The sequence below is a fragment of the Schistocerca cancellata genome, chromosome 4 (genome assembly GCF_023864275.1).
Source record: "Schistocerca cancellata isolate TAMUIC-IGC-003103 chromosome 4, iqSchCanc2.1, whole genome shotgun sequence".
Taxonomy (NCBI): domain Eukaryota; kingdom Metazoa; phylum Arthropoda; class Insecta; order Orthoptera; family Acrididae; genus Schistocerca; species Schistocerca cancellata.
This window is the reverse complement of record NC_064629.1, coordinates 818,349,364-818,364,282: the sequence shown is the minus strand read 5'-3', so window position 1 is coordinate 818,364,282 and position 14,919 is coordinate 818,349,364. Positions and strand designations below refer to the sequence as shown.

At 49.0% G+C, this 14,919-nt stretch overlaps 1 protein-coding gene across 2 annotated transcripts in view; it reads right to left on the bottom strand.

Moving 5' to 3' along the window:
- Positions 1–14,919, bottom strand: part of LOC126184831 (mucolipin-3-like) — a 204,962-nt gene that overhangs the window by 116,817 nt on the left and 73,226 nt on the right. For both annotated transcript variants that reach the window (XM_049927420.1, XM_049927419.1), the window contains 2 exons: positions 632–840; positions 316–507 (listed from right to left, as the gene is read on the bottom strand). In XM_049927420.1, coding sequence (XP_049783377.1) covers positions 316–507; positions 632–840 — 401 coding nt within the window. The remainder of the gene's footprint in view (positions 1–315; positions 508–631; positions 841–14,919) is intronic.

Genomic DNA, 14,919 nt, shown 5'->3' with positions numbered 1-14,919 from the left:
AGTTTAAACTGCTTACAGAGCATAATCAACCTTTCTCCATTTTTGTTGGTTCGCTTGTGTGCGGGAAAGTTGCCGACAATATCGCGGAATTTCTTTTCTTTTCCAATCTGAGCGTTAAAATCTCCTAGAAGTATTTTTGCATTGTTTTCTGGGATTTCTGATATATGATCCTTAAGGTTTATTATATATATATCCTTTCCACATATGTTTCTCCTAAAATTATCACTGTTGCAAAAATTAAAAATTGTTGAATTGTTTGTATAAAAAACATTACAAATTAGAAGTAATAGAAGAAAGGAAGACTTATGTACTTACCCCTGCAATGGCATAATCTATTGTTAAGTAAAATTCAAAAATCTGGTATACTGCTAATGGACCGACTCCTGGAGGATATGCATTAACCTCCCTTGTGGAATCCCAGCCCTTCAAGAACAGATGAGAAAATGCAATGCGATTATCCCACGTGTAATTAATATGATTATACCGACTGTGAGCAAATAAACAGAGCTGGAAAAGAAGTTTGGTGACATTAATTCTACGTTGCAATTAACTGTGACAAGAAGAGAGACTTCTATTGTTGTATTTTCTTTGTAACCTACACTACAAAAAGTACAAATTATGATCATTATACCTGCAGGGTTACTAAAATTATTTTGATAACTTGCACAATAAATTTGTATGGAAATCTCCTTTTAGCTTGCCACTTTTCTATAGGATTCATAAAGAAAAATTGCAGTTTCTGCCTCATCTTTTCTTCAGAATGTCGATAAGAGGAGGATCTCAGAACAAATGCATTAGGACGGCAGTTACTTTGTGTGGCATTTCTCTCCATGCTTCCATCTGGAACAAGTGCACACAATCAAAAAAGTGTTTAGCAACATGAATACTCAGAATTCTTTATCAGTATTTAGTCAGTACTTCTGCTTTAATGAATTCATTAGCAAATAAGGTTCAATAATGTTATTGCAATTTGAGCTTAAAGATATCACTATAGCATATTAATTGCTGCTTTGCAGAACATTTAAATTATTTTGTAGTGTTATAAGGTGTACTGTGATTTGTATGGTGCTGGGTGATTGGTTGGAACTTTGTTAGAGCCAAGTTATTTCCAGCAGCAGATACTTCTTCACGAAAAGATTGTAGAAGCCTTCTGGAAGGCTATAAAAGAATTAATACACACAATGAGAAAGCAGTATATCACAGTTATTCGTCAGTTGCAGTAGGAGTGCAATGGATTATTAAGTTATATGCTAATTTGTTGAACATTGACATAGTGAAACTGTGTGTGAAAATACAGGTTAATTCTTGCAATAAAGAACAGCAACCAACCACTGTTAATAATGCTGCTTCTTTAGAAGAAATAGTGCCATTACCTGTTTCGAACTGACAGGTTCGTCAGATGCCTGTTAATCATGAGCTATATGGAATTTTAAACGTGAAGAGCAGTCTACTGATGAACCTCTTGGTTCAAAACTGCCAACAGCGCCTTCTTTTCTAAACTGACAGCATTATTAAAACTGGCTGGTTGCTGTTTTTATTTTATTGAAAGGATTAACCTGTATACAAGTTATTAATAAAACACAGACATGACCAAGACAGGGCGAGATGAACACATGTAGGGGAAAGACGACCACCAAGACATACAAATGGAAAGAAAGTGCGACAGAGTTAAAATGGAGGGAGGGTGGCAACCTCAGAGAGAAGGCTAAATGCCCACCCTTAGATGGTATGGATACCTACCCCTCCACCCCCCCCCCCCACCCCCACAAATAAAACATAAAACTAAATCTGCTGTTGAGGTATTGTCACCCAACATTGAAGGTAGGGTGCTGGGAAGGTTAAAAGCCCGCAACAGAGCGACTAAAAGTGGGCAGTCCAGCAAGATGTGGACGACAGTCATATGTGAGCCACAGTGACACTGAGGTGGGTCCTCGCGACAGAGGAGGTAGCCATGTACGGCCAATGCAGAGCCAGCAGAGAACCAAAGACTCCCTGCAAGGCACCCATATGGGGGTCTTCCACACATTCTTAGTCTCCTTAAGGGCACGCAGTTTGTTGTGAGTACTGAGATTATGCCATTCCGTCTCTCAAAGCTGAAAAACCTTTGAGTGTAATAATGATTGCAGGTCAGTTACAGGGATGTCGATCTTCAGAAGTGGTTTCCATGTAGCCTGTTTGGCCAGCCTGTTGGCAAGTTCATTTCCTAGGATTCCGACATGGCCTGGGGTCCACACAAACACCACGGAATGACTGGACCGTTCCAGGGCATAGTTGGTTGGTTTGGGGGATGAAAGGGACCAGACTGCTACGGTCATCGGTCCCTTTTTCCAAATACAAAGAACACCCACAGAGAATAAAAACGAGGAACAGAATAGATCACAGACGATACAGAACAAGAGAAACGGAGACAAGGACAAGACAAAACGAACTAAAACCACACAGAGTGTGACAGTGGTTGGCCGACCATAGAAATAAAAAAGGAAAAGCCAACCACTTAGAAACACATTAAAAGATCAGTTTAAAATCATAGGCCAAAGGCCAGAATCAACACAAAAAATAAAATAAAACAGAAACACTCAGATGAAAGAATAAAAACTCCCTGCCCTAATAAAACGTAAAACTAAGGCAGCCATAACAGGGTCATCAGATAAAACGGCAGGGAGCGTATCAGGCAGCGCAAATGTCTGCCTGACCACAGCTAAAAGGGGGCAGGCCAACAGAATGTGGGCCACCGTCAAAGCCGCCCCGCAGCAACATACAGGAGGGTCCTCCCGGCGCAGTAAATAACTGTTAGCCGGGAGTGGCCAATGCGGAGCCGACAAAGGACGACTGAGTCCCTGCGGTTGGCTCGCATGGAGGACCGCCACACGGTCGTCGTCTCCTTAATGGCACGGAGTTTATTGGGTGTAATCCGATCGCGCCATTCAGCGTCCCAAAGCGCAAAAACTTTTCGGCGGAGGACTGCCTGCAAATCAGCCTCTGGGAGGCCAACATCCAGAGATGGTTTACTCGTGGCCTCTTTCGCCAGGCGGTCAACATGTTCATTGCCTGGAATTCCGACATGACCAGGGGTCCACACAAAGACCACAGAGCGGCCGCAACGCGTAAGAGTATGCAGGGACTCATGGATAGCCATCACCAGACGAGAACGAGGAAAACACTGGTCGAGAGCTCGTAAACCGCTCAGGGAATCGCTACAGATAACGAAGGACTCACCTGAGCAGTAGCGGATATACTCTAGGGCTCGAAAGATGGCGACTAGCTCAGCAGTGTAAACGCTGCAGCCAGCCGCCAAGGACCGTTGTTCGGAATGGTCCCCTAGAGTTAGCGCATACCCGACACGACCAGCAACCATCGAACCGTCGGTGTAAACAATTCCAGAGCCCTGATACGTGGCCAGGATGGAATAAAAGCGGCGGCGGAAGGCCTCTGGAGGGACCGAGTCCTTCGAGCCCTGTGCCAAGTCGAACCGAAGGCAAGGGCGAGGAACACACCACGGGGGTGTACGCAGAGGCGCCCGGAAAGGAGGTGGAACTGGTAAAAACCCAAGCCCGCAAAGAAGCTCCTTGATGCGTACGGCGATCGGACAACCCGACCGGGGCCGACGGTCTGGCAGATGGACGACTGACTGCGGGAACAGGACACGATAATTTGGATGCCCGGGCAAGCTTAGAACATGGGCAGCATAAGCGGCCAGCAAACGTTGGCGCCGGAACCGCAGTGGAGGTACACCTGCCTCCAATAGTACGCTGTCCACAGGGCTGGTGCGGAAAGCACCAGTGGCAAGGCATATCCCGCTGTGGAGAATTGGGTCCAGCACCCGTAACGCAGATGGGGATGCTGAGCCATAAGCCAGGCTCCCATAATCCAGACGGGACTGGATTAACGCCTGGTAGAGCCGCAACAGGGTAGAGCGGTCGGCGCCCCAGCGGGTGTGGCTCAAGCATCTCAGAGCGTTTAGATGCCGCCAACACGTCTGTTTAAGCTGCTGGATATGAGGCAGCCAAGTCAACCGGGCATCGAAAACCACCCCCAAAAACCTGTGGGTCTCCACCACAGCAAGGAGTTCGTCGGCAAGATAAAGCCGCGGCTCAGGATGGACTGTTCGGCGCCGGCAGAAATGCATAACGCGGGTCTTGGCTGCCGAAAACTGAAACCCATGCGCTACAGCCCAAGACTGCGCCTTATGGATAGCGCCCTGTAGCTGACGTTCAACAGCTGCAATGCCAGTAGAGCTGTAATAAAGGCAGAAGTCGTCAGCATACAGGGAAGCAGAGACAGAATTTCCCACGGCCGCAGCGAGCCCGTTAATGGCTATTAAAAACAGGCAGACACTTAAAACAGAACCCTGTGGCACACCATTCTCCTGGACTTGGGTGGACCTATAGGAGGCTGCGACTTGCACGCGGAAGGTACGATACGACAGGAAATTGCGGATAAAGATCGGCAAAGGGCCCCGAAGACCCCATCCATGAAGCGTAGAAAGGATGTGATGACGCCATGTCGTATCGTACGCCTTCCGCATGTCGAAAAAGACAGCGACCAGGTGCTGACGGCGGGCAAAGGCAGTACGGATGGCCGACACCAGGCTCACCAGATTGTCGGCGGCGGAGCGGCCTTTCCGGAACCCACCCTGAGACGGAGCCAGAAGGCCCCGAGACTCCAGTACCCAATTTAAGCGCCTGCTCACCATCCGTTCGAGAAGCTTACAAAGAACGTTGGTGAGGCTAATGGGGCGGTAGCTGTCCACCTCCAGAGGGGTCTTTCCAGGTTTCAAAACGGGGATGACAACGCCTTCCCGCCATTGCGACGGAAACACCCCCTCGACCCAAAGACGGTTGTAAAGATCGAGAAGGCGCCGCTGGCAGTCCACTGAAAGGTGTTTCAGCATCTGACAGTGGATGCCATCTGGCCCAGGAGCGGTATCAGGGCAAGCAGCTAGGGCACTGCGAAATTCCCACTCACTGAATGGAGCATTGTAAGATTCTGGGTGGTTGGTGTGAAACGAAAGGCTCCGACGTTCCATCCGCTCTTTAATGGAGCGGAAGGCCTGGGGGTAATTTGCAGAAGCGGAACTCATAGCAAAATGCTCTGCTAAGCAATTGGCAATGACGTCGGAGTCAGTACAAACTGCTCCATTCAGTGAGAGCGCAGGGACGCTGGCAGGGGTCCGATACCCGTAGACGCGTCGAATCTTGGCCCAGACCTGCGAAGGAGTGACATGGAGGCCAATGGTGGACACATACCGCTCCCAGCACTCCTTCTTGCCTTGGCGGATAAGGAGGCGGGCCCGCGCACGCAGCAGTTTGAAGGCGATAAGGTGGTCTAAGGAGGGATGTCGCTTGTGACGCTGGAGCGCCCGCCGGCGATCTTTAATCGCTTCAGCGATCTCAGGCGACCACCAAGGCACAGCCTTCCGCCGAGGGGACCCAGAAGAACGGGGAATGGCAGATTCGGCGGCAGTAACGATGCCGGTGGTGACCGATTGAACCACCCCATCAATGTCGTCATTAGAGAGAGACTCAAGAGCGGCAGTGGAGGAGAACAAGTCCCAGTCAGCCTTATTCATAGCCCATCTGCTAGGGCGCCCAGAAGAGTGACGCTGTGGTAGTGACAGAAAGATCGGAAAGTGGTCACTACCACACAGGTCGTCATGCACACTCCATTGGACAGACGGTAAGAGGCTAGGGCTACATATTGAAAGGTCAATGGTGGAGTATGTGCCATGCGCCACACTGAAGTGTGTGAAGGCACCATCATTTAAAATCGAGAGATCGAGCTGCGACAATAAATGCTCAACGATGGCGCCTCGACCTGTTGTCACTGACCCACCCCACAGAGGGTTATGGGCGTTGAAGTTGCCCAATAGCAAGAAAGGTGGCGGCAATTGGGCTATCAGCGCAGCCAGGACATGCTGCGAGACATCACCATCCAGTGGAAGGTAAAGACTGCAGACGGTAACAGCCTGTGGCGTCCACACCCGAACAGCGACAGCCTCTAAAGGTGTGTGGAGAGGGACAGACTCGCTGTGCAGAGTGTGAAGGACATAGAGGCAGACGCCACCCGACACCCTTTCATATGCTGCCCGGTTCTTATAATAACCCCGATAGCCACGGAGGGCGGGGGTTCGCATTGCCGGAAACCAAGTTTCCTGAAGAGCAATGCAGAAGAAAGGGTGAAGGCTGATAAGTTGTTGGAGCTCAGCTAGATGGTGGAAAAAACCGCCGCAGTTCCACTGGAGGATGATATTGTCCATGGCTGAGAAAGGCGTGAAAGGACTGGGAAGGCAATTTACGCCGCTTGTTCACGCACTGCCACCGATTCAGTACCCGTACGAGAGGCATCCATGGCGTCTGAGGGACCAGCGAGATCAAGGTCCTCAGCGGACGCTAGAATCTCGACTGCATCCTCAGACGCAGAGCGCGAAAGGTGCGGTGGGGTTGGTGCCACCGCAAGTTCTTTGGCCTTAGAGGTCTTTCTCTTGGACTTCTCTCGCTGAACCTTGGGTTGCACCGGCTGGGAAGGCTTCACCGATTCAGTCTCCGGGACAGAGGAGGATCGTGAAGCCCTACGCCCGGCCGCTGGTGAGGACTTATGCCACTGGCGGCCGTCATCCTTCCTGCTGGTGGAACCCAGGGAAGGGAGGGTCCCAAGGGAACTCTTACGGGCGAGAGTAGCCGAAGAAGTTAGACGCTTCTCCGGCTGAGAAGCGGGGATGGACGTCCCCGACGGGTGGGAGGAGGTTGCTCCTGAGGTAGGTGGTGCAGGAGCAACCGGTTGGGTAGAGCCCCCCCACAGGCAAGGGGGCAGGAGGAGTCTTACTGCTTATCGAGCTGGCTGGAAGTCTCGAAACTGATAGGGCTAGCACAGTTGTCGTAGCAGCTGCATAAGAAGATGTCATTCTCACAGGATGGAATCTGTCATATTTCCTTTTGGCCTCAGTATAGGTCAGCCGGTCCAGGGTCTTATATTCCATGATTTTGCGCTCTTTCTGAAAGACTTTGCAGTCAGGCGAGCAAGGTGAATGGTGCTCCCCGCAGTTGACACAGATGGGAGGCGGGGCACATGGAGTATCGGGATGAGACGGGCATCCGCAATCTCGACATGTGAGGCTGGAAGTGCAGCGGGAAGACATATGGCCGAACTTCCAGCACTTCAAGCACCGCATCGGGGGAGGAATATAGGGCCCGACGTCACATCGGTAGACCATCACCTTGACCTTTTCCGGTAACGTATCACCCTCGAAGGCCAAGATGAAGGCACCGGTAGCTATCTGATTTTCCTTCGGACCCCGATGAACGCGCCGGACGAAATGTACAACCCTGAGCTCTAAGTTGGCGCGCAGCTCGTCATCAGACTGCAAAAGAAGGTCCTTATGGTAAATAACTCCCTGAACCATATTTAAACTCTTATGCGGCGTGATCGTAACAGCAACATCCCCCAACTTGTCACAAGCAAGCAACCGTCGTGACTGGGCAGAGGATGCCGTTTGGATCAGGACCGATCCAGAGCGCATTTTTGACAAGCCCTCCACCTCCCCAAACTTGTCCTCTAAATGCTCGACGAAGAACTGAGGCTTTGTGGAGAGAAAAGACTCCCATCAGCTCTCGTACAAACTAAGAATCGGGACGAATAACTATTACCTCCATCCTGAGACTTACGCTCTTCCCACGGCGTGGCCAGAGAGGGGAATGTTTTCGGATTGTACTTTTCAGCATTAAATTGAGCCCGAGAACGCTTAGAGACTGCTGGCGGCTGGCCGCCAGCGAGAGATGATGTACCACGCTTCATTGAGGGTCATCTGCCCTGATGCCACCTACTCCGACCAAGGGCCCTCCCCACGGGCGCCACCCAGCCACAGCAATAGCCACCTGGCAGGATGGCCATTGCCGGGAGTCCTGATGCCCCAGGGAGACGGGCATCTACTCCTTGGCATACGTGGGGAGTTAACGGCGCAGGCATCAGTAGAGCGATCCCTGTGTTGTCAGGGGGCTACAACCAAGAGGGTACATGGCGGCCCCACCACAACGGACTGGCTACCGTGCTGGATCTTAGGTGCAAAACTGTCCAAGGTCGTCGTCGCAGTTAAAAGAAACACTGCAGAGTGCAGCGTGGGAATCGCACCCAGGGACGTATCCTCGCCCAAGAGATGGAAAACGAGCGGGACATCATTGCAACGACGAAAAAACCGGCTAAAGGTCTCAATGCATGACGGATACAGTGCACCACGTAAGGCGCCCTTCCCCAATTGGCTCGCTCTTCGGAATAATTTAGAAAGATGGAGGTCAAACCCGAGAGAGGACCATCACATAAGGCCGAAACATGCGAGACTCCTTTTAGTCGCCTCTTACGACAGGCAGGAATACCGCGGGCCTATTCTAACCCCCGAACCCGCAGGGGGAGTTCCAGGGCATAGATGGACTCCTTGATTGTCACTACCAAAGGATGGTGGGGGTAGCAGTGCTCAATAGCTTGAAAGCTGTTCAAGGAGTCAGTACAGAGAAGAAACGATTTGCCAGGGCATGAGCGGATGCACTCAAGAGCACGAGAAATGGCTGCCAGCTCTGCAGTGAAAACATTGCAGCCATCTGGCAAGGAGTGCTGTTCAATAAGTCCTCCATGAACATACATGAAACCAATGTGATCATCAGCCATCAAACCATAAGTGTAAAGCACTTCATGGTTCCGGTACACGTTAAGAATCAAGAGGAAGTGACAGCAGAGAGTTGCAGGGTTAACTGAGTCCTTAGGACCATGTGAAAGGTCCAGGCGAAGCTCTGGCGTACATGTACACCATGGAGGTGTATATGAATGGCCCTTGAGTATAGGTGGTAGAGGCAAGGACTCCACTTCAGACAGAACAGATCGGACGCGAACTGCAATCTTAAGCCCTGACCTGTGCCTCCGATGCTGGAGATGAACCGCCGTGGATGGGAAAAGGAGACAGTAATTCGGATCCTCAGGAGAACTATGAATGTGTGCAACATAACTAGCGAGCAGTTTTCCACATCTAACCTTCAATGGAGGGACTCCAGCCTCCACCAGGACGCTGGTCACCGGACTCATCCTAAAAGCTCTTGTTGCCAGTCCAATGCCACAGTGGTGCACTGGGTCGAGTAAATGCAAAGTTGAGGGCACCACCGAACCATAACCCAGACAACCATAGTCAAGGCGGGATTGAAAAAGGGCTCTGTAGAGCTGCAGCAGCATAGAGCAATCTGCACCTCATTTGGTGTTGTTCAGGCAGCAGAGGGCATTGAGGTGCTGCCAGCACTTCCACTTCAGCTGACGAAGATGAGGAAATCACAACAATCAGGTGTCGAAAACCAGTCCTAAGAACCAGTATGTCTCCACTACAGCGAGTGGATCGTCACTAAGGTAAAGTTCAGGTTCCGCATGAAGAGTACGACGCCGACAGAAGTGCATGACACATGACTTCATGGCTGAAAACTGGAAGTCGTAGGCTAGAGCCCGTGACTGCGCCTTGTGGATGGCAGCGCCAGTACTGGTGGAGCAGTACAAAATGCGGAAGTCATCTGCATACAGAGAAGGTGAGACCAATAGCCTGACAACTGCTGCTGAACCATTAATGGCCACTTAAAATAGAGATACACTAAATACAGAGCCCTGCAGGACCCCATCCACCTGCATAAGGGGGCAACTATGGGAGGCACCAACTTGGATACGGAAAGGACGGAGTGACAGGAATGAACAAGGGATCGTGTTTTCCACTGCAGGAATTATCGTTCTAGTGACCTGCTCAACTACCAAATCAATGTTACCATGTGGGGTAGATTCAACGGTGACAGCAGAGGTGAGAGCTTCCCAGTCTGCCTTGTTTAAAGCCCATCTTGGTAGATGTCCAGGGGAATGGTGCTGGGGAAGTAACAGGAAGATGAGAAATCTGTCACTACCACACAAGTCATCATGGGCTCTCCAGTGGACAGATGGGAGAAGTCCTGGGCTGGAGAGGGATAAATCAATGGCTGAGTAAGTGCCATCAGGCATGCTGAAATGTGTGGGGGGCCCAGTATTTAAGATGCAGAGGTCGAGTTGAGACAGGAAAATTTCGACATCTCTACCTCGACCAGTAAGCACAGTCCCACCCCACAAGGGTTGATGGGCGTTAAAATCTCCCGAAAGAAGGAAAGGTTTAGGGAATTGATGAATCAGTGCAGCCAATGCGTTCAGGGGTACTGCAGTATCTGGAGGAAGATATACACTGTAGGCAGCATTTCCAGCGTCATCCTTATCCTGACAGCAACAGCTACAAGAGAGATCTGAAGGGGCACAGGTTCACTGCCTACTGAGCTCAGGACAGACACGAACTCTACCTGACACACTATTATGGTCTCTATAGTTCTTTTAATATCCCCTATAGCCGTGGATGGCAGGGGCCCGCATTGCCGGGAACCAGGTTTCCTGGAGGGCAATGCAGAAAGCAGGTGTAAAGCTTAACAGTAGCCGTAGCTCTGCAAGGCGGTGGAAAAAACTGCTGCAATTCTACTGGAGGATGATGTTATCGTGAGGCTGGGAAGGCATGAAGCATGCAAGGAGGCAGGTTTCGCCTCAGGGCCACCTGCTGCCACCAATTGAGTATTTGTATCCATTCCTATTGTGGACAAGGCATCAGTGAGATCTAGGTTCTCAGAAGACACTGAGATCTCCACCTCATCCACAGGTGCAGAATTGGTATGGAGTGGTGGTGTTGGGGCCACCTGAGGGTCCTTTTTCTTAGCAGACTTCTTTGTCTGCTTGCCCTCTCACTTCCCTTTAGGGGCTTGCTGGGATGACTTCTCTGAATTAGCTTCAGGCAAGGAAGAAGGGAAGAAGACCGTGAAACTCTTTGTCCAGCACCTTTTGGCTCCTTTAGCCACTGGCGAGTGTCCTCTGTGGCATTAGTGGAGACTATGGGAGTGAGGGTCCCAAGGGAACCCTTCCACACAAGAGGAGCTGGAGGAGGCTGTTGCTTCTCTGGTTGGGTGGGTGGGTGGAGCAGGGGAGGGGGGGGGGGGAGGGACTGATGTGCCCTGGTTTGGGAGGGGCCTTGCTGCCGAAGTAGGTACTTTGGGAGCAATGGAAGGAGATTTTCCCCCTACCACCAAGGGGGCAGATATATTCTGGAGGTCTGGAGGGCCTACTGTTTGTGGCACGGAGTGTGGTATGACTGGTGATGGTACTGTAGCTCCATGTATGCAGCATATGTGCACGCCAACCCAACGGGTTGTAATCGTTCAAATTTACGTTTAGCCTCTTGGTAAGTCAATTGGTCCAAGGTCTTGTAACCCATGATTTTCTGCTCCTTTTGGAGTACTGTGAAGTCTGGCAAGCAGGGTGAGTGCTGCTCTCCGCAGCTGATACAAGTGGGAGGAGGTGCACAGGGAGTGTCTGGATGCAGTGGATGTCCACAGTCCTGGCATGTGGTGTTGGAAGTGGAGCGGGAAGACATGTGCCTGAATTTCCAGCACTTAAAGCACTGCATAGGGGGGAGCGATGTACGGTTTAACAGCTCAGCAGTAAACAATCACCTTTAACTTTTCAGACAATGAATCACCTTAAAATGCCAAGATGAAGATATCAGTAGGAACCCTGTTGTCTTTGGGTCCCCTGTAACCACACTGGATGAACTGAACACCCCACTAGTCATCAGATTGCAAGAGGTGGTCATGATGGAAAATAATCCCCTGGACCATGTTGAGGCTTTTATGGGGAGTGATGTAAATGGGGTATCACCCAACCGGTTACAAGCGAGTGACGCTCGGGACTGGGCTGGGGATGCTGTCTGAATCAAGACTGCACTGCTTCTCATCTTGGACAGCGCTGTCACTTCCCCAAACTTATCCTCAAGATGTTCAACTAAAAATTGAGGCTTCATAGGTAGAAACGCATCCCCATCCATTCTGCTACAGACTAAATACTGAGGCGAATGTGGCTCTCTTCTTTCTGTAGCCCTACGTTCCTCCCATGGGGGAGTGAAGGAGGGAAACTATTTAGGGTATTATCTGTCAGCATTGTACTTGATCTTGTCCTTCTTAGAGACTGCTTGCACTGTACGGTCACCAGTAGGAGATCACTTAGTCTGCTTCACTGCGGGTCATCTGCCCTGATGCCAACCACTCCATTCAGGGACTCTCCCCATGGGCGCCACCCAGCCACAGCTAAGGTCACCTGGCATGATGGCTGTTGCCCGGAGTCCTGATGCCCCAGGAAGACAGGCATCTACTCCTTGGCGTATGTGGGGAGTTCACAGCTCAGGCATCAGCAGTGTGATCCCTGTGTTGCCACGGGGCTACCACCAAATGGGTACATGACAGTCCCACCACAACAGACTGGCTTCTGTGCTGGATATTGGGCGCAGAGAATGTGTTATGTACATAAGAGCCTTACTAGAAAACCTGGAATTATAGAAATCATACCACGTGCAGCTACAGTCACAACCAAATTAATACTCCTTCAGAAACATTTTGACACGATTGCTGACAGAGAATGTTTATACTGCAGCCTTGCTGTGTTGACATCACTGCTCACTAGAAGCCTTATTACATTTATGCACCAGCCTCACTGCCTGCACTTCACTGGCCATGCAGGACTATTGCTTCCTGCTGGAAGCCTTTATGCAGCACATTTTCATGTCACTAGTTGACTGGATTACTAGCAGTGTGTGCAGGGTAAATAATATTCTCCAGACCATCAGATGATGACTAGTGCTTTGTTCATGTTAAACACGTTATCAACCAGGAGAAAGAAGAAGTAGGGATGCACCCTTTGAATGTATACTGTCCACATTGCAAATACTTTCACCAGTTCCAACAGCAACTCAAAAGTTATCCAGTACACTTTTTCAGACAGTTACGAATGTCACAATGTATTTCCAAGTTTGTTTTAGATATTTTTAACTTCGAATTGTTAAAGATATGAGGGTTTTATTCAACATTCTCCACATAATTTCTGTCTATGAGCAATTCATAAGCCTACTCACTATGTGGTAATATTTTGTCAGCCTTTACCCACATTTACTTCACACACTATATCTGCCACATAAATTTTCATCTTGATATTCCATGTAAGAAGGGAAAATGATAAATTACATGAAACTGAGAAACTAATTTCAAAACTTACACCTAATATTATTCATCATGATGTAGTTGTGAAGATCTGTATGCCTCTAATCCCCATACAGCTTTGTGTACACAAATGGCACAAATAAACGCCTATTTAAAACCATCACTTGGAGTTTTTACTCTTTAAATTCTCATAAGCTCTTGACAAACATTGCTGCTTGCATATTGTAGTTTCACTGGTAGGATACTGGGCGGAGGCAGCCAGTCTACAAAGGAGATTTCTTACAAAACTCCTCTGTGACCTGTCCTAGAATATTGCTTAAGTGTGTGGGGTCCTATTGGCAGATGCTGAATGTATAAAAAGAAGAGCAGCATGCAATGGTCACATGTATGTTTGATCCATGGGAATACATCACAGAAATACAGAAAAACCAGAGCTGGTTGGTACTTGAAGACAGAAGCAAAATATCTTGCAAAGGACTTCATACAAGTTTTTTTTCTTGTATTTGTATGGGGTCTACAGCCTTCAGATGCTTCATAAATGTATACATGGTCCATAGTAGGCTGTAATGTGATTTTTATTTACTCTAGTGATTAGCCAATTTCAACTACTTGTCATTGTCAAGCACGTGTAAAGCCAACATGGAAAAGCACTACATTGTCTGCATACATCGCCGTGTATAAATAACACTTAACAACTGATGTGATACTACATATTAAGTTATGACGGCAGTCGCACTTGAAACACTACCTTGAAGGACACCATTCTCCTGCTCAAAGTGATCAAAGAGGACATCACCAAGTTTGTATCTAAAATAGTGTGGTGAGAGAGAAGGTGGGAAGACATGCTCAAAGGTCCCATTCATGGAAATGTCCAAGGATAATATGCCCCAAGTAGTATCACATACTTTCTCAATGTCAAAAAATATTCCAATTAAGTGATGCCAGTGCAGGAAAGCATATTGTGTAGCCATTTCCAGGAGGACCAGGTTATAATAGGTGGCATGATGTCTTATGAAACCACACTGAAAGTTACTAATGAGCTGCCTGGATTCTAAGATCCAGACAAAGCAGCAGTTGACTATCTGCTCCAAGGTCTTTCCCAAGCAGCTAGTGAGGGCAACATAATGATAACTACTCAGCTATGTGAGACTCTTCACAGATTTTAAAAGTGGAATTAAAACTGCCTCTCACCATCAGTTGGGGAAGTGTCCTCACTCTCAAAAAAAAAAAAAGGGGCAAGGAGGATTTATTTGCTCTGTCCTGTGAGATGCTGTAACATACTGTAATGGACCCCACTGAGAGCAGGTGACATGTCAAAAATGGTAGACAAGGCAGAATCTAGCCTCCACATGTAAGGGCAGTTGTATTCTTCTTCTGTGACAGAATGCTAACCCTCTTGACAACCACTACTTAGTGTCGATAAGTCGAATCTCAACTGATAGTAGCAATAACAGTGGCAAAATAGACTGCTGTTGTCTATGCATTGTCTCATGGGTTGGTCTGGAGATTTCCATTTCCCATTAGAGCAACCACTGGGCACATCCCTCCTCTCCTACAAATCCTCCTGTTAGTCTACCATACGACTGTACTTTTAGTGGTGCAGATTATGGTGGTGAGAAACTGTTGTCACAATCTCTCTTTGCTGTCTGATAATTCAACAACATTTTACTCTGGCTACCCAAAAGGCTGCACAGTTCTCTGTGGTTGGCTGGCACTTGGACCTACACAGAGCCGCCCACCTGGTCTTTATTTCAGCAAGCAATGTGGAGGTTCCCTGCTGTTTAGGGGTGTCAGTAAGTGGGACCGACATACGCCGCTGGTGGTCACGGAAGGCGGCATAACTGCTGTACAATAT